Source organism: Clavelina lepadiformis, chromosome 1, assembly GCF_947623445.1.
Source record: "Clavelina lepadiformis chromosome 1, kaClaLepa1.1, whole genome shotgun sequence".
In the NCBI taxonomy this organism is placed as follows: domain Eukaryota; kingdom Metazoa; phylum Chordata; class Ascidiacea; order Aplousobranchia; family Clavelinidae; genus Clavelina; species Clavelina lepadiformis.
The window spans coordinates 14,745,947-14,768,794 of record NC_135240.1 but is presented as its reverse complement, the minus strand read 5'-3'; the positions used below and the strand labels follow the sequence as shown (position 1 = coordinate 14,768,794).

The 22,848-nt window shown below is 34.2% G+C and overlaps 1 protein-coding gene across 7 annotated transcripts; it reads right to left on the bottom strand.

The window, feature by feature from the left end:
- Window positions 1–2,817: 2,817 nt before the first annotated feature.
- LOC143446056 (aspartyl/asparaginyl beta-hydroxylase-like) lies at window positions 2,818–22,565 on the bottom strand. Of its 7 annotated transcripts, XR_013113888.1 has the most exons (23): window positions 22,466–22,565; window positions 21,842–21,879; window positions 20,226–20,346; window positions 19,082–19,234; window positions 18,385–18,453; window positions 18,085–18,132; window positions 17,874–17,896; window positions 17,602–17,632; window positions 17,406–17,437; window positions 14,637–14,675; window positions 13,642–13,689; window positions 13,534–13,564; window positions 8,841–9,006; window positions 8,680–8,767; window positions 8,496–8,574; window positions 8,268–8,404; window positions 5,408–5,599; window positions 5,117–5,254; window positions 4,749–4,884; window positions 4,408–4,507; window positions 3,978–4,106; window positions 3,793–3,904; window positions 3,569–3,708 (listed from the first exon to the last, which is right to left on the bottom strand). XR_013113888.1 is itself a non-coding variant. In XM_076945551.1 (22 exons), exons 1-22 carry the CDS (start codon window positions 22,503–22,505, stop codon window positions 3,558–3,560), a joined length of 1,986 nt encoding a protein of 661 aa, XP_076801666.1. In that variant the 5' UTR covers window positions 22,506–22,565; the 3' UTR covers window positions 2,818–3,557. The 7 variants fall into 7 exon arrangements, 6 of the variants coding, with proteins under 6 accessions (XP_076801666.1, XP_076801659.1, XP_076801651.1 ...); XM_076945551.1 differs by lacking the exon at window positions 3,793–3,904 and having other exon boundaries at window positions 2,818–3,708; window positions 13,642–13,685; window positions 14,636–14,675; XM_076945544.1 differs by lacking the exon at window positions 3,793–3,904 and having other exon boundaries at window positions 2,818–3,708.
- Between the last annotated feature and the right edge of the window lie 283 nt (window positions 22,566–22,848).

Here is a 22,848-nt window from a genome sequence, read left to right as displayed (position 1 = left end):
ACTTGTCCACTCCACCACCGAGTACTGCGCACCAGTGTGGTGTCGTAGCTCTCATACCCGCCATATCAACACCGCCATCAACGACGCGCTGCGTATTGTGACTGGTTGCCTGCGTCCCACTCCAACGGACTACCTACCAATCCTTGCAGGCATCCAACCTGCTGAGCTACGCCGCAAAGGAGCCATGATTTCTCTCGCCCGCCGCGCTTTGGACCCTAAACACCGTCTCCATACCCCACTCCAGCGACTACTACCTGGAAAGTAGCGACTGAAATCAAGACACCCCTTTGTGCCGGCCGCACAACAGCTACTCACTAGCGCAGAAGACCTTGGACTAAATTTGGCGCACTGGACGAACCACAAGTGGAGCACAGAGTGGCAAAACAACACCTCCAGACTCAGTGACTTCATAGCCGACGCCGACCCAAGCCCACCGGGAATGTCCCTCGCAAGAACTGCTTGGGTCAGGCTCAACCGCTTGCGCACCGGCGTCGGACGCTTTCGTTCAGACATGCACAAATGGGGACTGGCTCCCTAACCAGGATGCGAGTGTGGTGCCACAGAGCAGACAGCAGACCATGTGATCAATGCCTGCCCAACCCATCGGCCCCCACATGGTGTGCGTGGTCTGAAAAGACTAGACGAGGATACAATAACATGGCTGATGACCTCATGCCCGGAAATCTAGTCTGGAAGGAAAAAGAAACGCTCAAACGAAGAAGAAGAAGCTCCTACAAAATTTTTTATCGTTAATCGTTTTTTTTTATTATGAGTGGTAGGTTGGTGCCGTGGTTTAAACCGTTTTGTAACTTCGCCTTTTCCATTTTTCGGTTTGGATTTGGTTTTATCAAAGTCTTGTACTTATGCATTTTGTTCACCTTTTGTTTTTTCGTTTCCCATAAAAAATTTTGGTTGTTTAATTTTCTGTTTGGAAAGATCCATTTTATTCGGGCCATATACGTTTTTCGTCTTCCTTCCTTTTCGTTCACCGAATCCCCTTGTTTACCACCACTTATCAGTTACAACTACAACCTATCGTCCTATATACAGCGTTTTAAAACTGACATGACAACTTGTCAGCAATTGTATACGTATAAATATGAGAATACGTTTCATTTCGAGACGTTTAAAAGAGGTTTTTGAGGGTAAAAAAAACATATTTTTACGCTCCGCGCCTTTTAGGTGGGGTGGACAAATGCAGCAATTTTCGATTCATCTTTAAAAAAATTTTACCCCCGTCAATATTATCTTAAATACGCACAAATAAAATAGTTATTTGAGATAGCCTATGCCCTATACAATTGTTCTGCATACGCACACAATTAAAATTTACAGGAACGCCCGAAAGGAAACATTACATTTCGTAAAAGCGGAAGCGGCGTTGCTGAACCCGAATGGCTTCTTTCATGGAAGCATCTTATGTCTAATTTTAATAATTACAATAATTTGTTCGCATTTGTCATTGCACAAGGAAAGTTGCACGTTTCCCTTGTTTCAATCCATTAACGGGTGAGAGCGACGTGAGATGTTAATAGTTAAACAGGTTCACCAGAAGTCCCGCAATACTGTTTCAAACTGGGCCTTGCAATTCCTAAGGCCGGTGTCATGTCAAATTTGTTCCGGTTATCGTGACGTAGAGGTTTGGCATAACTCAGCGTAAGTTTTCCGTTCGAAAATCTCCGATATTGCCCTCGGTTTCAGGAAAGTTATAAGGTTACAAACTTAACTTACAAAAAAGAAAACAAAACGTTGAAACTTATTGGGAATATAAGATTTTTCATCGAAAAACTTGCACCGAGTGATGCGACATGTTTATGTCGCACAGTGCGAAACAAATTTGGCACAACACCGTCCCTGCTTACATCTAGGCTATAGCTTTCAATTGTTGTGGTCACACTTACAGCCTAAAATCAAGAGCACTTTCTTACTCAACTGTTAGGTCTCGTAGAGCAGAACAACATGATGTCATAAATTGAGTAGAAGAGGTGTAGTAACGAAGCAACACGGTTGTGCACTTGAAGCTAAGGGCACGCAGTACTCATACAAGTAATACTTGTTTAATTAAAAAAAAAACCTCTTATAATCAGTTCACCATGCATTACTTAAGAAATATTAAAAAGACTGTCCAACGCGCTCACTGCATTTTTCGAAACGAGTTTTCTAACAGCAACTTTTCATTGATCTGATAGCCTATGTGTGGTTTGAAGACCAACCGACTAGGTGACGTCATATCTTCCGTTCCCTGCACAGTTTTTTTGAAAACGGTTTTGCCAATAACACGTTAACGAAAAAAGATAGACAAATTTCGTTTAAATTTTCGGAATCAGCGTATTTTTATCCATTTTTAGAAAGTAAGTTGAAAATAATGACTTCAGTTTCCTTTAAGCCTGCAAGCATTCTCATCAGATTACAAACATAGGTGGGCAGTTCCACGGTACTATATTTCCGTATTACTGTACCGCGGTACTTTTTCAGTACCAATACCGGTACCGTCCGTACTTTTGAAAAAAGTACCGAATTACATTCGGTGTGACATTCCTGACTATATGCTCAATCCCTGGAAAGTGCCGTGTTTTGAACTAACTGATGGATAAATGTTCAAAACACTGTTTAAATTGTGTAGTCAGATTTAAAACAGATGTAAAACATAAACTACAAAATTTACACACTATTAGTAGAAACAAATCAAGTAACCTTCTGATCACGGCAATTATAGTTCAGTAAAAAATAAGTAGGCCTATAATACAGTAAACAATCTATCCACACTATCTTAAATGCTACAACGTTCCGATGCAGCTGACAATTAAAATAACATAACCATATAAGAAATTTTTTTAATTCAATGCTAAAATCTTTCCCATACCACATATGAAAACATTCAGACACATGTAAGACAACGCATATAAGATCCAGTGAGCAAAATCCGCAGTAGTAACCTTAATACGTAGCAAAGAATGCTTGCTTTAAATTGATTACAAAAGTATATGTAGTTAATAAGAAATACTACGTTAATATAACAATAGGTGCAATAATACGCAAGAAAATACGACTGCCAAACAAAGCACTGCACTGAGTGATATATGCCATACATTTCAATTGCGACGTTGGCTAGCCGCCACTCACTCATTGAATAAAAATGTAAATACATGCACGGTAAAAAAATTTTGCAACCAGTCTTACACCAAGCAAAACCTTTTGCGATATTTCAATACTGCCGTTAACTTAATACGGATTACAATCGTTAATCGAAAAAGCACTTTAACACACGGAAAAAACAGCTTCTGTTTGGATAAATGGTATAGGACTAGGTAAATGTTTCGGACAAGACAAGCCCATGCAGGTTTTCTGTTTTTAACAATGAACAACAAAGTTCAAGCGAAAGATTGTACAATTTTATAGAAAAATGTTCACATATAATGGTAAGATTTCAGCAATACATTTAACAATGCATAATTTGGTTAGTCACATGATCTACAGTAAAATACGAGGCACGCATAATCTTTAACATAAAATGCCCATGACAAGATATCTTGAAGTTAAGCAATAATCAAAGACTATTATATGGGACTTAAGGTTTTCTTTTCGTGCTCCGTGATATCAGGATGCCAAACATCTACGATGAGAATTAAACGAAAACTCTCGGCATTTTGCCAAACTTCATGCTCGAATGAATCATCAAAAATCAGCACCTTTCCTTCTTCCCATGTTCTAATAATATAAACTGTATACTGAAAACATTTTGGCTGGTAAAGAAAAACGTTATGCAGATCAAAGTTTTATCAAATATCTCACCTTATCACTGAATATGGAAATTAAGCAAAAACACACTATTCAAATGATCCAAAAACAATAAAATCTTGTTGTATTGGTGGGTAATTAAATATTCTATTCTTAGCTTTATCTCCTGTAGAAGAAAAAAGCGTTTACATGAAAATAATGTAGAGTGCTCGCAGCTTTTGTAATGCTTAATTAATCACCTATTTTGATCAGCACATCTCAGCCAGGCACCTTGTCCAGTTTTAGGAATAACAAGGCCAAGATGCATTCGCAGTCTGCAATTTGTTGGTCCTGTGTGTGGCCAAACGTGAGTTCCAGGCATCATGATGCTTAAAAAGTATTAAGACTATGTAATCATCTTAGCAAATAACTACGTACGTCTTACATTATACCTATATTTCATACATGAGCATATCGTGTGGGAAACGTTACAGGCGTCCACAGTGTCTTTCAACGAGGGGTCACATCAGATCACACAAAACATTTTACGAATCCAAAGACCTCAATTTGAGAAACCGTTTAACTTCAGGCTCAATAGCACGTCCACTACCAAAACTAATAGTTGACAAACATTGCTTAAAAAGTTTACTAAAAACGTTTACAAAATATAGCAATACTTTAATGATTTACCTAAACTTTATCTGGCCTCTTGTACAACCGTGTGCATTAGGCATCTTGGATACTAAAGCACAAGTCTTGGGCAGACGTTTACAATCCTTTTGCGGTTGACCTTTTATAAATGTACACAAAGATGCGATATACTACTCGTGATGTGATGACTTTTTATGCTAAGCTTCTTTACATTATCTTTTACACTCGCACCAAAGTATTACTGTACTATAGAGTAGCACCTTTAATGGAAAATGTACAGTAGCTGTCTGATGTACAGTAATATCAGATTTAATTTTACATGGTTAACATCAATCCAAACGAATTCATTAAATATGTGTTACAAAGCAGCCATTCCACACCTCTTGCATATAATGTCAACTGCTTCCAGTCTCCTGTATCCTTAAGACTTTCTTCTTCAGGAATAAACAACCCCTTTTCAACATCCATTACATTCAAAGCCTCATCTCTAATCATCTTCCATTTGCTTTCTAATGTCTGACAGGAGAAGAAGTTAAGCAAAATTGTTAACAAAAGAAGTTGTATGTATACGTGGCAGCTCAAAAAAGAATGACAGATGCATATGTTTGAACCTACCAGTATGTTTTTAAGCGATAATTGCAAAATAAACCACTTACTTACTTTCAGTTCAATTTATATAGGCACGCATATTATAGTAATACATATAATATGATCACACAAAAAGTCTCTCATTCTAGGTTCTACATACTTTCACATAATTATTCACTTTTGCTTCAGCAGGTGTCCAGAAAGGATGTGATTGCAATCTATTTACATTGTACAGAGAACGTTGGTATTTTGACTTGAATAAACCATTTTTCGCTCCCAATTTGTAAATTTCATCAGCCTAAAATTTACATTATAGTGAAGTCTCATCATTTTATTATTCTTAATCTTATATCATTTTCTAGTAGCTTCGTATTTGTAATATATTACAGACCGCACATTCACACAAATATACTAGTCCTCAATTTAAACATAATAACTTCAACAAAATTACTTCTGTGCTTCTATTTGTACGATGTAAGGCATCCCCAAGATGAAAATAAAACTTTCCTTCTTGAGTACCCTCGGCCATGCTCTCAATTCCCAGTTTTAAATAATAAGCCCCTTTTATCCAGTCACCTGCAGTTTTTAATATAAATCCAAAATGAACCTGGGCAAATCCATTGTCGGGATCTATAGAAAGAACCTACAGAAAAGAAAGTGATATTCTAAATGAACAAAAACACCGCATATTTATTTGTGTATGCTTGAAAGCAAAAAATAAGATACTGTCACAAGTTTGAATGTTTAAGCTAGAAAAACACATCAAAAACCTCTGGCAAGAAATGTTCTAAAAATATTTTTGACTGAGATTTAGTGTTTAACATTTGGAAATTTAATGCTGGTTTAAATGCTTATTTTTTTCTGATATAAAAGTGTAAAATCCTTTTTCATTCAAACTGTGTTTCCGATTTGTGCCAATTTTGGTTTATTTCTCACAACTAATAAATAACAAACAACAACATCATATATTGTATTTTACCTAAGTGTATTATAAATTTAAGCAGGGGTGTCCAAACTCTTTTCACTCTGGGCCATATACTGAAAAGTTAACCACCAGTAACTGCTTTGCCAATCAACATAATGAAGATGATAAAAGACCATTGGAAAAGGTGGTAACAAGCGTTTTGTAACTGAAAATACTAGAGAGTTGTAAACGTTGCCTAAGCTCGCCTGAACAAAGGTTGGCAATTCTGCAGCGTTCTTATTGTTTTCAGGGATGTTGCATCTTGGACTGATTGCATGCAGGCCAGCAGTGAGCTTAGTGGACAAAATGCGAGACGTGAAATAAATGCTAGTCAGTTACTTTGGTTTTCAACCTATTTTTGTTGAGACTTAGCAATTTGATTTTTTCTCGCACAAATATGTAATTCTGAAAAAAAATTGTTTCTGCCATATGTAGTGTAATATATTACGTTACTTAACAAAACAGGCTCTGGCGACAAATTAGACCATACAAAATTACAATTCTAGATAGTTGTCGTGATGAATAATTGCTACATTTTCGCATTATAGGCTCAAAAACAAACCATAACTTAAGTGTCCTTATTAGTGAATGAAAGGTAACAAATACTTCTAAAATGTTGGTAGCAGTCTGCTGTTAGACAAATTTACCTCAAAATTTTAAATGTTTCTCTCGCATTTCGAACTTTTGTTTCATCTTTCTTTATCTCTCTCTCTTTCTTTGAAACCCATTTCTTCCTCTTGGGAGGGTAGTGGGGGCAACAGCTCTAGGAGCTCCCTAAACAGTTGCTATCTTAGTTTGCTTTCTTTTGCTTCGTTTGCCAGTTTAGCTAAAGGGATGCCTAAATGCCACCGGGCCAAGCTAGTGATGTAATTGTAATTGTACCACCTGGTCTATGGTCTACTCGCTGTCGTTGTTCTTTGTATCGATTGGGGTGGCAAGCATAACTTGGCTGGCAAGTCATTCCTGAGGCATTCTGGTGACATGACGAAACCATCGTAGTTGGGACCTCTCCACTCAAAGAAATATGGGTTCAACATTTAAAAATTTATGAATTTTGGTGCTACGCATTTGGTCTAGTAATGTTACACTACAAATCCATCTTAAAAATCTCAATTTTGAAGCCTGCACCCTTGACCATACTCTTTCGGTCATATCCAAGGTTCATGACAACAGATGAGAATTGGAAGGAAAACTGACTTAAAAATTGAGAGTTTTAAGGTCTTAAAAAGATCTCGCTTCATGACAACGCATGTACTTTTCCAATTCATACTTGATCCAAATACTTGAGTCATTCCTATTGTTTCTTTTATTGTGATGTAATGGGTCATTCAAATCTTTATTAAGGTCAGAAATTCTACTTTCGAGTTTAGGCATGTGCTGCAGGAACTTAGGAAATGCAAATTTAGTCATATTTCAGTATGATATACTCCCAGGCATTCATGCGGAAACACCAGGCGGCAATTTTTTGAGTAATTGCGTTTTTGGTAATTTCACTATACAAAGAAATAAACAAATAAAAAAATACAAAGTAATTAGCACTTTTTTCTGACTCACACGTCTCCTTAAATACATCTGTGTGCACTGAAGCAGTTTTTTTAGTTCGGATGTAACAATTGCTTTTTAGATAATGTACTCTGGCATTGTTAACAAACGCATTATATCTTTTATGCAAAAATATTAATGTGGCCATTGAAATATGTTACCCTTAGTAATCAACAACCCTTGTTATATTTTCATGTGGTCTTATAGTTTGAGCAATTTAACAGGGAAAGCAAGCAGTGGAGTGAGCTAGGCTAAGAAAGAGTTAATCTTTTCTAAAAAAGCAAAATATTTTTAGCATTAATGCACCATTAATGGGCATATGAAAGCAAACAAACCAGCGGTAAAATAAGCTTGGCAGAATTCCAATTTTCATACCTAAAAATAAATGATACAAATTTTAAATTTCCCCTTAAATTTCTAGATCAACCCCTCTGCTAAATCACCACATATTGGTACAAATTCTTTCACCGGTATATTTACTGACAACTACTCTTTCATTTGAGGCCAACTTGTTGTTGGACTTGCCCTCACTTAAAGTTTAGTTTTTGAACACATACTTTAGTTTTTGACATTATTTATCTAATGACATTTCTTTAAAATACTCTTTAAGTATGGAAAATATTATTGTATAAGTTGCTCACACTATTTTGATTTTTGAGTTAATTTACTGCTTTCTTGTCTGTTAAATACAATTCAAGAACATTGCTGAATTTTCTTCGATAAAACCGATATATGGAACATCAGATCCACCTTTGACTATAGGGAGATCCTGGCTAAATTTATACAATTGCATTTAACAATGTACCTTTGCATACACTTTCTGTGCTTTCTCAGTATTTCCCACATACAAGTAACTGACACCAAGTTGATTTAATATGTCAGTATCCCTTGGAAAAGTTTCAGCCATTTTCTTTAGAGTTATCACTGCTTCTTTCAGTTGACCTGTTGGTTTAAAGTAAAGAGGCACATTAGGAACTGAAGCGTAAAATTATGTCTTTACATTACTTAAAAAAAGACACAAATCATCCATTACCGAGAAATATATGCCTTTCAGCTTTAATCAAACCAGCTTTCTTTTTAAGTTTTTTCGGACAATTGGGCAAATTGATGACCTTAGTAATAAAAACAAAGTTTGAACAACTTTTGATACACTTGTAATCATCAAAATTTTATTAGTTTAGTAAGAAGATTATTTTTATATCTGAGAAATCACAAACCTGATCATAGAACTTTAGGCTTTCAATCAAAATCTTATTACTTCGTTGTTGCAAAGATTTTTGATTTAGAGCTTCAGCTTTTCCAAATCTACATTAACATTTATGGATATTATACCACTTACTGAAATTATTACAATTACTAATACAAATTAAATATTTACATTGCACTGGGACTACTAGGATTCGAGGAAATAATCTTTTCAAAAACAGACAATGCTTCATTGACTTTCTTCTTTTTAAGCAATTCATCACCTTCTTGCAGCTGCTTCAGTAAAGTTTTGTTTTGTTCCAATGAAAGCTGATTAGAACTACCAGATTTTGCTTTCACTGTAGCAATAAAATACAAAATAAATAACCAATTTGACATAGGCCTACTGGTACATATTTGTACTCCATAAACTGCTCTTTGAACTCTGCAATGCTAAGCGAGTTTGTCTTAGTTTACGTAATACTTAGTTAATAGAGTGTATCTAAGCAAATAATTGGTGACTTGGAAACTCCTGAAAACATTCAGATTACACATCCTATAAGTGCAAGACACGGCTCTTTTTGTATAGTTCTAAAGTGTACAGGTATATCAACCATATATTATATTTTGTAGCAGTATTTCATAAAAAGACAAATAGATTATTGTTGCACTTCAAAAAAAAATAACAATAAATTCAAGAAAAATTTTATTATTCCATTGTATTATACAATTATTCAACGCCATTTATCTTCCACAAATATATTCCAAAGCCATTAAACCTTTCACCATCGTTATCACATTTTACCTACATATTCCAAGCAAAACTTTTTTAATCACAGCGTCTTAACAGTTCCAACTTTTTTATAGTATACCAACCACATACAACATATTCAAGAGTTTCGTACCAGAATTACCAAGAGTGAATTTATACAGTATTTAACATACTGTAATGCAAAAAGTACCGGTATAATAAATAAATATGTGAACAAGAAGCAAAAACAGATTCATGGTCAACAAATGACACAATAAGAAGAATAAAAGAACAGAATAAAGTAGTACTTAGTGACAAGAAACATTCATAAATAGTACAAGTGCATGATAGACAAAAATCATTACCAGTGATGTAAATATACTAGTTCGAATGCTGGCTGTAATAGTCATATGCCAAACATTAGACACTTTATGAACAACTTGTAAGAAGTAATCTGAAATTGTTTCAGCAAGTATTTCATTTTCTTTAATCATAATGAATTGAAGTCCATTGATATTGATCTTTTCTAACACGGTAGAATGCATCATTAAATCTATGAAGTTGTTTATATAATGGTCTACTTGTTGCTTGAAATATGACCAAACATGCACATTAACTGAATATAACACTGAATTTGAAACAAACTGTACTGCTGGTCTGCAAATACAACACGAAGAAAGCAAAATTCTACTTACAATTGTTGTCTTAATGCTTGGTCTATCAAGAATGCGTAATCGTTGCCAATGCTTATTGATAAAAAATATATTTAAAGAAATTCGATTTAGCTGTTTATGCAAAGAGTATTTGTTGAGAGGAAATCCTGGAATAACAGCTTTTACATCCACCAATTTAAATAAGTCCAAGATATAAGCAATTTTTGGTAAAGGATTGACAGATAACAAAAGGCTTGATCGATAAGAAAAACAATGAACATTTATTAGGTTCTTTGATGATGTTTTGGCAAGTGGTAAAAGTAAAAACAGTTCTTTATGCTTTAACACATGAAGTTTTATCATGGATGGTTGTGAAGAATGAACTGAAATGAAATTAGTTTGTTTTAAGATTGAAACAAAACAATTGCAATGATGCACAATCAGTTTTCTAATAGAATGAAACTTTTGAGGTATTTTTCTGTAGCTGAAATCAGACATATGAAGAGTATTAAAATTTTTAACATAAAGCTTTTTAATGTTTATCACAGATGTGTACGCAATGCCGTGTGCATAAAGTTGTCCAGAATAGTTTACTTTGGATTTTCGTAAAATTAAACATTTATTACAAGTTAAACTTATGACAGGTGTTCTAGAGAACTTAAATACCATTACTCTAGTTATGGATATCGTCATTGACCTCGTTTGGGGAAAGTGTTTCATCGCAGGAAGAGAGTTTTTGAAAGAAGTTGTTGAAAGATTCATAAAAGAGATAAAAAATACTTGTCTATTAAAAGCGGTCTTTATAATGCTGTCAATTGAAAGTCGTTCCTTCAAATACTTGACAGACACTATACATTTACATACAGGTAATGTAAAATGGTCAACTGTTGCCCTACTATAAAGTAACAGAACAGAAAATTTAATTTGAACTATGTGTTCAAATCCAAAGTGCTTGTTTAATACTGGAGGAGTGAACGCACGAACGACATCAGCCAGTGAATATGTGAAATTATAACTTTGTGTTTTTTTTCCAAGATACTGAACAGTTTCTGAGACATCAGTACTATCCAGTATTTCAGCAGATGGCTTCCGCTCAAAATTTACTTGACAGTCTTCAACTGAAGTGAAGTTTAGAATACAATCTAGAAAAAGTTGTGACGAAAAAGATTTAAGGAAAAAAATAAAAGATTAAAGAAACAATGAATGTGATTGTTAATTATATAAAGTCAGGAATTTTGGAAACAAAAAAATTGGAAAAAAATTCAAAGATTGGAAACATATCACTTCTCAGCACAAAATACAGTTATAGTGAATTGCACACAAGAAAATATTGATAATTATGTAAATGTTACCATGGAAAAATCTTCGTAATTCTTAAAAATAAAATTTTATACTGCATATGCTGGCGTATAAGTCCATTTTTAAACATGTCCATATCATTTCCAAAATTAACAGTGGGCTTATATACCAAGTATAAAATCACTTAAAAAAATTTTGCTTCAAAATCTGCTATTACTGCCGATATTACTGACTTTCATTCTTCCCTAATCAATGCTAATTAGTAATTAAACAACGCAAAAAGGCAGTTCTCGACTGCGGTCACTGTATCACATTTTTATCAATCCGCACGAGTTCACTTGACTGTCGAGATTATTTGCAAGTGGAGCAGATGACATTTATTTTTATAAAGTAAATCATTGCATACATCAGTTGAAATTCGTTTAACAGCGTAATAACTAATAACTAATTAATTAAATTACTAATAACTAATTAGTCGTTGCAAATAATTAATCAGCTAAACAGGAAATTTCGCAGGAAATTGTGTTGCTGTTGATAATGATTAGGCTGCCTTATAAGACGACTTTTTGTTTATAAGCACAATGCATTGTAATGAAGTTGTAGCATTGTGACAGTGTGCAAACATCATAGACTAAAGACTTCATGGTGTGAGATGCATTTATTCTATTGTAGTTAACACTAGAACGGCCGGAAAACAAGTTTACCTCTAACGGCCGGTGGTGTCGAAAACGAAAACGACACCATCCTTAAAAATGTACTTTTTAATTTAATTTAGTGAAAAACTCAAAACTAAATACTTCCGTAATGAATTTAGGATGTATTTTGCTTGTTCAGTAGAAACAAAAACTAACATAGCTACAGCAATTCGACCTTTGATGACGTTGCATACATTTGTAAGAAACGAAAAAAAAGCAATATTTATGAGTTGAAACATAAACAATCATTATTCTGATGGTAGGTATCTTAACAAAACGCTAACTATTGTAGAAAAAGCTCATTTGTTTCCCACACACAATGTGATAAGTCTTTAGAGTTTACAGCAGGACCCATGTTGATCTATTTACGTCGTGCAGTTTTTGCATTGTGTAAGTTTCCGGCGGCCATTACCACACACTCCGCAAGTTGGCCTGCTACAGTGACTTCAAACTGTAACTATATAATTTTCCAATTTCTTCCGCACATTTCCTTCGCTTTCCAGATGGTTTTCTCTGCGCTGGGTTCACATCTCTTTGGACCACCTGCTTCCGCTTCACCGCGTAAGCATCCCTCAACCCCTCCGGAAATATTTTCTGTGCAGAATCCAGGAATTTACCTCTACTATGTCCAGTAGTTTTGTCCAAACAGCCAAAGGTCATCGTCTACTTGCTGCATGAGTTGTGTATTTTCTCGCCGTTTGGTCCAAAAACGTCCACGCCTACCTTGTTTTGTTTTGGCCTACTGTACAGTTTATAGCCTAGCTCTGCTAATAGCGTATGGCATACAATCCATACGTTGCACAAAAACTGTCGTGTGCATTTTACAGTTCGCCTTCGCTGCAAAGCAAAGCGAGTTTGTATTGTGCAAATGTACATGGACAAAGTACGTTTAGGATGTCATAAACTCTCCGTAAAAGCTGTATCTAAATGAGATAAACAATCACTTGAAAAGATAAAAACTGGGCTAATCTCAAGTATATGTTAGTTGCAAGTGCAATCGTGCGAAGTAAAAAGATGTTGTAGTCTACTGAACCACTAAAATCATCTTGGTGTCGAAACACCTCGGCCGTTGAAGGTATAACAGGTTGTAAAAAATAAATCGAAAATTAAATTTCGGTAAATGTTACTTATCCAAACTCTTTCAAGAAAGTTAGGAAGCTACTGAAAATTTTATATCATTGCAACTGCTTTTACTAAAAAAAAATATATATCAAAATTCAAAAAGTGTCGATTTCGACACCTCGGCCATTCTAGTGTTAAAGCGAAAAAAATGACGAGCATAGGCTAAAAACAATATTCTGGACCCAAAAACCAGTAGTGGGTTTATATGCCAGGTGGGTCTATATGGTATTCAATATTTAATATTCAGGACAATTACATTACATGATCAAAACCAGCACGGTACTTAAGAATGTATGAATTTAATATTCATGCAATTAACTAAGTTAGATATGCAACTAGATGTGTATTTTACTTTACACAACTTACAACTGCTACTGGACGTTTTTGCTTGACTGCTCTGAAACAAAACATAAACAAACATAAGACAAAAGCTTTTACTCAAATTAACTTACAAAGCAACCAAGCTTCAAATACCTTCTTTTTATTTTTTTCTTGGGTGGGCTTCATTTTACTTTCAGCTACAAAATGACAAAATATAAACCATCAAAAAAAAGATCAACAGAATATAGGCCGAATATGGCTTTGCATTCCAATCCCTAATAAATGTCACCCTGCCTAACTATAATGTGATCAGATTGAGCAAGTTTTGACTCCATTACCCTGTATTAACACAGAAACAATTATCTACATGTGATTTCTGAGATTGATCCCTATCTACATTTGATTTCTGAGATTGATTACATTTTGTTTCTAGCATTGATGATTAATAAACATTATGGCACTTAATAATTATGACATTTTGACACCATTGACAAATTCTTATTTCATGGCCAGATTACTGGTACCACAGCAATTATGTGCTTACTAGCGTAATGATGTTATCTTAATTAGCAAACTGAGTGTATATATCTAACTTCACTGCTTGCATGTTTAATATTAGAAAGACCAGTGTTCATTTTACAATTTTTCTTTTCTTTATTATTTATTTTGTTAAAATTGGTCACACTGTGAGTTTTCCTAACTTTGCTAGTGGTGACAGGAAACAAAGAAATTAAAGGGACCCAATTTCCAGAACGAGGTCATTGAAGCAATATACCTAAAAAGACCAGACTGTGATTTTCTTATTGTCTTTCCCTGTGCCAGGTAACCAGGGGTTATCAAAACAATGTGAGCAAGATAGCAGATTACTGTTTTAATCCCTTTTGTCTCTTAACTTGAGAATTTGCAGTCTTTCTAGTGTTAATAACTGCTGATTAACCAAATTTGTTAAGACCATCTTTAATTTTACTCAATCACACTAATATAGTACCCTATGAGGTGGTGTTCTCTTTTTATAACTTGAGTAGAAACTCTAATACCAATAGTAGTTTTGCACAATCCAAATGTGATACTATAACTAACAAGTTAATTTACTATGTGCTAAACTAACAATTTAAATGGGATTATACATGCTTACACAAATACAAACCTTGTGGTTGCTCTTCCTTGGTAGATGCTTCACCATCCACCTTAACAACATATTAAGTTAGACACTTGAAGAAGAATTAGTCAAAAAAAAACTTGCTTGAAGTGTTGGGATGGGACAAAAATGTAATCGCCCGGCCTTGGCGAGCCCGGGTAATAGCTAATAAGACTCACACGAATTCGAGGACTCATGATGACCACACGATACTTTTGCGTGGATACGCATGGAGGTTTGACACTGATTATGTGTGATAGAATGCATCATATGCACACTGGATGCAGTTATTGATCAATAACATTAAACAGTACCTGTTTGCAGTAATTGTTTTGCCGAAACTTTATAACTTAGCAACCATTTTTCCAGAATTTTTAATGCATTTTGTTAAAAAAACACAACATTTTGCTTAACCTAATCACTGACCTTGAATTAAATCAACACTTTTCGTTTTAATATTTAGTTAGTTTATGTTAACCTCACATATTACGTAAGAGAGTGACTGTTTCACTACAAGTCACGCAGCATGTTGTTCAAGATAGAACGTTAGATTAGATAGTAGGATAGATATGCAAAAGGTTGATTTTAGTTATTTAAGATTTTAGGGTTTAATTGAAGTTAGATTTAGTCTGGAACGAAGATTTCGGTTAGGCTTAGGTTACAATGTTATATCATTTAAGTTAAGAAAAAAGCTTTGAACATACAATTTTTTCTGGTGAAACAGTGACGGCCATTACGTAACTGGAACGGGAATCGTCCAGCTACATAATCAACATAAGCGCAACACAATGTAGCAGAAAGCACATATTTTGCTATTGAAAAAGTTGTAAATGCCTTCTCACACTTAATTTTGCATTCGCATAAATGACACATGCTCTCAGTATTTTCAGTTGCAGTGACCGTACAATACAACCAAACTGGTGAAAATGGACGTACTAGACATAGTCAGTTTACTGTAAGTTTCTCTGTCTTGTTGCAGTGCACAACAGTGTGACACGCGTAATTAACATTGCATGTCGACTGAAACCGAAACTGGCTACTAACTGAAAAAATTAATCTTCTCTATTGCACAATACATTTGAAGCAATAATACATTGTTTGCCGTCATTATATCTAATGCGTAATCAATCAGGTTTAGGCATGAACGTGCAAGCATGAACATATCGCCTCAGCTTACTTACCGGCATCAGGTATTACTTTTTTTGTATGAGCAAGCACACGTCAAAGGTTTTTTGTTCTCATCAATTGCAACTTGTGCAGGAGTTTGTAGTGTCCGTATTAGTGCCACCATGTGTTGATTATTAGTGTTGTGTTGGAAACACTGCGTTCTATGTTGCGACCTTGTGAGTTGTGAATAAAGTGATTCTTTTTGGAGCGTGCTACACGAATGAGTGTTACACTGGCGATGAGGATGGGACCTTTACCTTCTGGAGATAGTATTTTTGTAGTTGTTGATTATATTATAGTAGGTATTTCGAAGTGGATGTTATGAAATCGACGGTGTCAGAAAAAATAATTGCTAGTCTTGAACGAATGTTTACTACCCATGGTTTACCCCTGTCTATTACGTCCGGCAATGGCCTTTAATTTATAAGTGGTGAATTTAAAAGTTATCTTGATGAGCAGGGCATTCATCATCATAAAGTCACACCAATATGGCCCCAAGCAAATGGGGAGGTTGAACGCCAGAATAGATCATTACTTAAATGCCTAAAGATTGCCCAGGCCGAGGGTAAGGACTGGAAAAAGGAGATTAATACTTATTTATTGATGTATCGTTCTACAGCTTATAGTACTACTGGAGTAAGTCCAGCTGAATTGTTGTTTAAGCGTAAAATACGTACCAAGTTACCTGAGTTTGATTTACCGTGTTTTGATGATTTACAATTTGCTCGTGACCATGATGCCGAATTTAAACAAAAGGGGAAAGACTATGCAGATTTAAGACGATCTTCTGGGCATAGTGATGTTAAACCTGGGAACACTGTGTTACTGAAACAAAATGTGCCACGTGATAAATTGTCTACTACATTCAATAAAGAACCTTTTGTTGTGGTAGAGAAACATGGAAACAGTGTTGTAGTTGATAATGCTGGAGTGCAATATAAACGTAATGTGACGCATGTAAAGAAATTTAATGCTGATAATGATGCAATTGATTGTGATAAAGGGGAAACACCGGAAACTCAATCCAGTGGTGAAATAACAAGTCGTAAAGTTACTGAACCTTCTTTTAATCTACGGCCTCGTAACGACCTGAAGAAACCAGGGCGTTATGATGATTTTGTGCAATGTGTGTTTTGAGTTTTGAATCTTTAATGATCCTGTTTTATGCGCAGTGAACTGTGTTCTGTAATGTTAGCAAAACTTAGTTAATAGGGAATTATACATTTGACATGGGAGGAAATGTAGTGTCCGTATTAGCGCCACCATGTGTTGATTATTAGTGTTATGTTGGAAACACTGCGTTCTATGTTGCGACCTTGTGAGTTGTGAATAAAGTCATTCTTTTTGGAGCGTGCTACACGAACGAGTGTTACAGAGTTTACAACACTTCTAACCATATGCTTAAAATTTGGTTAAAACTCGAGTAATCCAAATTTAGCAGATAGGTGTGGGAATAATTAGACTAAAACATTGGTAACTAAGAGACTTGGTGTGAATAATGAAATATACGCCAAATACAAGTATTAGAAATAACCGCAATACTCAGCCCAGGATTAGATCCGGTACTGGTACATCCCTATTAAAATATAGTATGTGTATAATAATTTCTTACATGATTGGTTGGCTCCCCAGAGATTTTTTTATCTGAAACAAACAAAATATGATGATAATGTAAGATAATAGCCAGTAGTCATATAAAATCCATGTTCTTTTTTATGTACTGCTTTGTGTAAATAACTGGTTTTTCTGTGCAATGCAAGCACATAAAAACATATCCTGTAGTATACTTGAAATATAAAAAGCATCACCATTTGTATGATCTTTCGAAAACCCTGAATCCTGTTAAATAAGTTACACAAAAACAAGCATTACATAAGTTACTCAAAAACAAGCATTTTAACGTACATTATCAGCAATTATTGAGGTTTATACTGTTAATTAAAATTTATGATAGCCAACATGAGATGCTACATTATTCAATCAGTAAATGTTTTAGTTGAGCAAAATTACAGAAACAACTAGTATAGTTGTTGTTGACTTTCAACAGCTCATACAACTATGGATATAGTTAACAGCTTACCTTTGCAGAATCATCGTTTGATACTGCAAAATAAATGCAAAATTTAAAATTATCACATAAATCAGGAAAGCTAGACTTAAATAAAGATTTAAATCATTATATACCAAAAAATTAATACAAAGAGATTGAAAAACAACTTGACTATCTAAAAGAAACTTGCAAATAACAATTGGCAAAGAAAATACCAAACAAATAGTCAAAATTACAATACCAGCATTGGCAGATGTTTTCTCATACAACTGTGATGAATCTTTTATACCTATGAAAAACATAACAGATGGTAACACACATATCATAACTTCATTGCTGCACCATAATTTGTTTAACAAAGTAACATGTATTCATAAACCTGCTATTTTCAGTCATGGACTCATGGTCATTATATATAACACAAGGTCCAGAAAAAGAATAAACATAAAAAGGCAGTTACTTATTTCTAGTATATATTTTTGTTTCTTGAAATAAAATTTGGGCATGATTTACACAACTTGCTTCAAATAAAATCACATACTATTCACGTGTTTCTCCAAAGGAAAGTTAAAAACCACCACTCTTCTTTTATCAATATAACTTGTTTTCTCTAAAAAAGAGGTTTGAAAAGAAAAGTGCAGAGAAAGCAAGAAATGGTTTTTAAATGAAAAAACTGTAGGATATAAACATTTAAATCAGGGGTGACGAACCTGCGGCCCGCCAAACAATTTTGTGCGGCCCACCAAACGATTTGACAAACGCCCATACATGCAAGGCATATAGGACTTATAGGAATTAGGGTTGCCATACCGTCCGGAAAATTCCGGACATGTCCGGAATTTAGGGTTAAATTTTGCGTCCGGGAGACCAGCAGTCTTGAACGAAGCGTCCGGTGAGACCAGCAGTCTTGAACTTTCTTTCACCTGTTTCTAATCTTTGCGCAATGCGATATCAAAAGCTGATAGCACAATTGAGTCGCAGCAGTATGTCTTCAATAGATTGCCGCACTCAATTGATGTATTTTTTGCGGCCGCGGGAGCAGCTAAAAATCTGCCAAATGAAGCGGTTGTGCTTGAATGCTAATTATTATGCAAAATGTTAAAAAAATTGTGCGGCCCGCTTGCTCAGCCGTAACTGACAAAGTGGCCCGCGTCATCGAATAGGTTCGTCACCCCTGATTTAAATATATGTTTGAAAGCATGAAAATGAGATATTTTTACAAAAGAGACATACAAGACCTTTTTTTACAAAGAGAGAAAAAATTAAGTCATCAAAATATATGAGAGCCTCTCCCAATGAACGCACAGGATGTCGAAGAGCTTCGTACTGAGAAGGATAAAGAGCAGAAGTATATTGCATGATATCCGAAGTGGATACTGACGTGCCATGTACTGTTACAAACAAATTATTTAATCAAACAAGTTATCTCAAATGAAATATCTAACACTTTTTAATTGTACCATTAATCAATAAAGGGTGCATTACTTCTTTGGTGTTTCATCATAAAACAAAATACAACTCAACAAGCAGGCAAACGTTTATTAAAAATGTCAAATATTGTTTAGCAATTGCTATTTATTCAGTTATGTCTTTGCAAGTTGATAACTAAGAAACGTTTATGTGCAGTTTCAAGCCGACTACATCAAAAACAAAACTAAGTAGTCATGTAAGAAATGTCTGGCGACTAAAATGTGGGGAGAAACGAAAATATTATAATAATACACAGTGACCCAAATGACCCAAGACTCATGGCCCACGGTCCATAGGTTGAGAACCTACAGTTAAAGTTTTAACATCAGGCCTGAAAACAATTTGACCGAATTTAGTAGCTTAGGTATAGATATTTCTGGCAGCAAACACGTACAGACATTGTTATTATATTTTAATAAACTCTGCTAGTATGTGATGCTGTTCTAACTATGCTTTGAAATTTGATTTAATGAAGATTTTCTGTTATGTAATACGTGCAGTTGCCTATATACTGTAGCACAGGTAATGGCTGAAAAATCTGGCACCAACTAGAATTTTCATTTTTGATTAGTTGTGTTTATTGAATATTCAATTCTATTTCAAATATTTTATTGATTTATAGTTGGTGCTGCATGGCACCGAGCACAAACTTTAGCTTAGCTGGATGAAGTCCAAAAGCAGAAAACTAATGAAATCTTCAAACCAATAAAACATAGGTGGCAAAAAGACATTTAAAAATTTTCCTCATGAATGATGGTGTAACAAAACATTCTAAAATTTTTTGTAAAGCTTTGTGCATGCTGCATTAATGAGAACGCTATAAAGATACATGTAGTATAATAAACTTGAGAATGCACTAAGATTAACACTTACATATATGTTTGTTATTAGAATTTATAAGATTTCTTTTACCTATTAGAGCTTTATAATCCACCAAGCCAAAATATGCTGAAGCAGCGATTCCCCATGTGATGGCAACCATCATGAATAAAATGATCAAAATTCCATGGGATCCTCTTGAAACTGATCGGCTCTAGTAAAAATATAAACATAATCTAGTAATTTATCTAGTAAATATCTTTTCAGTTGAGAAGTTGTCATAAAACCTAAAACATTTTTTTTATGAAAGTTCTTCACAAAATGAGATCATTAAAAGTGGGTAAGCTTGTCTATTGGTAAACCTGCAGGAACCCAATCACACTACATAAAAAATGGAAAATTAATTGACAAAAACCGTGACTTTTTAAGAAGTATTCTGAAAAATTCGTTAACCTCTGATCTTATTTGAACTTGCCAGGCACAAGGAGCTAACAGGCTAATGTGTTCTAAATTAAAACTGTAATTAAAACATTTTTTTAAATTATGCAATTTTCAGCAAATTTTCATCCAACAAATCTTGTATGTACATTGGCAACAATTGGTTACTTCTATACAACTAGAAAGCAAAACTGAACACTTTGGGGCCTGGCTTTTATTAAATGTCAGTCTCAGGAAGACAATATTTTTAAAGATTTTTCCATTTTTATAAATGTGTAGTAAAACGCTGTTGTATAAAAATATACCAATAAAACTTCTAAAGCTGTTCAATGAAAAAAATATTGATACACTTCTCAGATTTGTTTCGAAGGGTGAAATGTGCTTATGCAAGCTTGAGCTTGCTTTATTAGGTGTAACATCAGATGATAAAATTTATCAAAGTTGCTATGTTAGACCCCACATGTGCAACAAAAACGATTTTGAAACATATTATAAATATGCTTGTGCTTTTGGGTTTTCTGGTTTTTACACAGGCATTTGGATGTATTTGGTGAAACAAGGAAATAGTTGTGAAGTTTTAAGAATTACGGATTCAGAGGTTGATTATATTGACTAGAAGATTTATAGAACTAAAATTGTGTAATTTAGTTTAGAAACATTTTCTTAAATAAAACAAATAACCATTCCAGTGTTTCTCTTAAATAAAGTAGTCTACTGTAGCTGTGGACTACTGTAGAACGCTTTACTACTTTAGACTACTGTAGCCTACTTTATATCTGCCAAGTTCCAATAAGATCAGAAGTAAACAGCTTTGTCATATTACTTCTTAAAATTCACATATAGATTTTGTCAATTAATTTTCAAATTGTTATGGCGAGTCTCTAGGTGTGCTCTCAGGAGAAAATATGATCAAGTTTTTCCACTTGTGACAGTCTCATTTCGCTAAATACTTCTGACAAAAACTTGTGCCAAGTTTCATATGATTTTTCAAATAAAAACGACGTTTTTGAAGCTTGAAAAACAATCTTCTTTGTGATTGAAGACATTTATACACCAAACATTTGAGATGTTTGGTAATTTCTGTCTTAAAAAGCACTTGAATAATTACTATTTTATATATTTTCTTAGCCTATTGATTTCAACATTCTGTTATGAATAGAAAAAAAGGGAAAATGTCACTGTGTTTCCAGCTTAAGTGAATTGTAGTCACTATATTTATAACAGCATTCTTTAATTCTAATATTACTATGTTACTGTAAGAATGTACTCACTTTTAAATTTGCCTTTTCATTGCCATTTGTTTGTTGTTCTAAAAACAAACAAAACATCTTAAAGTATATGATATAATAAACTATGAAGTTAGCTTTGTCAAATAATACATTTTTGTTGATCAGTTATTATATATCCGGTATATTAAAAAGTAAAAGTATTCCACAATGTTGAAGAATTTTGCTCAGTTTACTTTGAATTGAACTGTGCAATTCTGAATGTGTACAGTCCATGCTTCCTACTAACACAAACTAGTCTGCAGACTCATATGCAAGGTCACTCACTATCTATTAGGTCACTCTCTATCACTATCACATTGCAATATCTATAAAGCAGACTGATTGCTACATGAGTACTTGGCTGAGGTGATAGTTAGTGAAAAAAAGAAAGCTGATAAGTATAGCTGCTCAACAGATGGTGATAAGAGCTAATAATAGCAATATTTCCGATGTCAGCCTTACACTATATAAAATCACACACACACATTATAATTGAAAACGTCTCACTATGGACTACTTTGTAAACTTAGTTAATTATCAAAAATGTTATACGAACAATGACAACTGGCCTTATTAGTTGTGTGGTATTAATTAAGCTAGTCTATAAACAAATGAAGTTCATCTTACCATGTTTGGTGATATTTCTTTTCCGAACTTTACCAGACATGATTCCACACAGAGAAAATTCAAAAAATGCTTATTATTAACAAAGTACTAGTGAAAACCTGTCAACAGTTAGTCAGTTATAACAAATACTGATGAATCTAATATTTATGGATTAAAAATTAGAATACAGTTCGAAATGATTTTACTAAGTAGTTATGAAAACATCTCAAACATAAAAATAATTTCTTTTGTATTGCAATAAATTCATATGTGCCAAATATATGCTGGTTGTGTATGACAATTTTAATAGAAAAGTATATTATAATACACAAGCTTTTTCAAATAGCTTGATGCTCATATTGAAATCTTCAACAGTAGTCAACATGTTATTCAACAAACTTATT

Coding starts and splice junctions, on each gene's coding strand:
- LOC143446056 (XM_076945518.1), bottom strand. CDS start 22,505: ATGTCTGGTAAAGTTCGGAAAAGAAATATCACCAAACATG. Junction 18,454..19,081: donor TTCTCTCTTTGTAAAAAAAG/GTCTTGTATGTC, acceptor CCTCTTTTTTAG/AGAAAACAAGTTATATTGAT. Junction 17,633..17,873: donor CAAACGATGATTCTGCAAAG/GTAAGCTGTTAA, acceptor CTTATTTAACAG/GATTCAGGGTTTTCGAAAGA.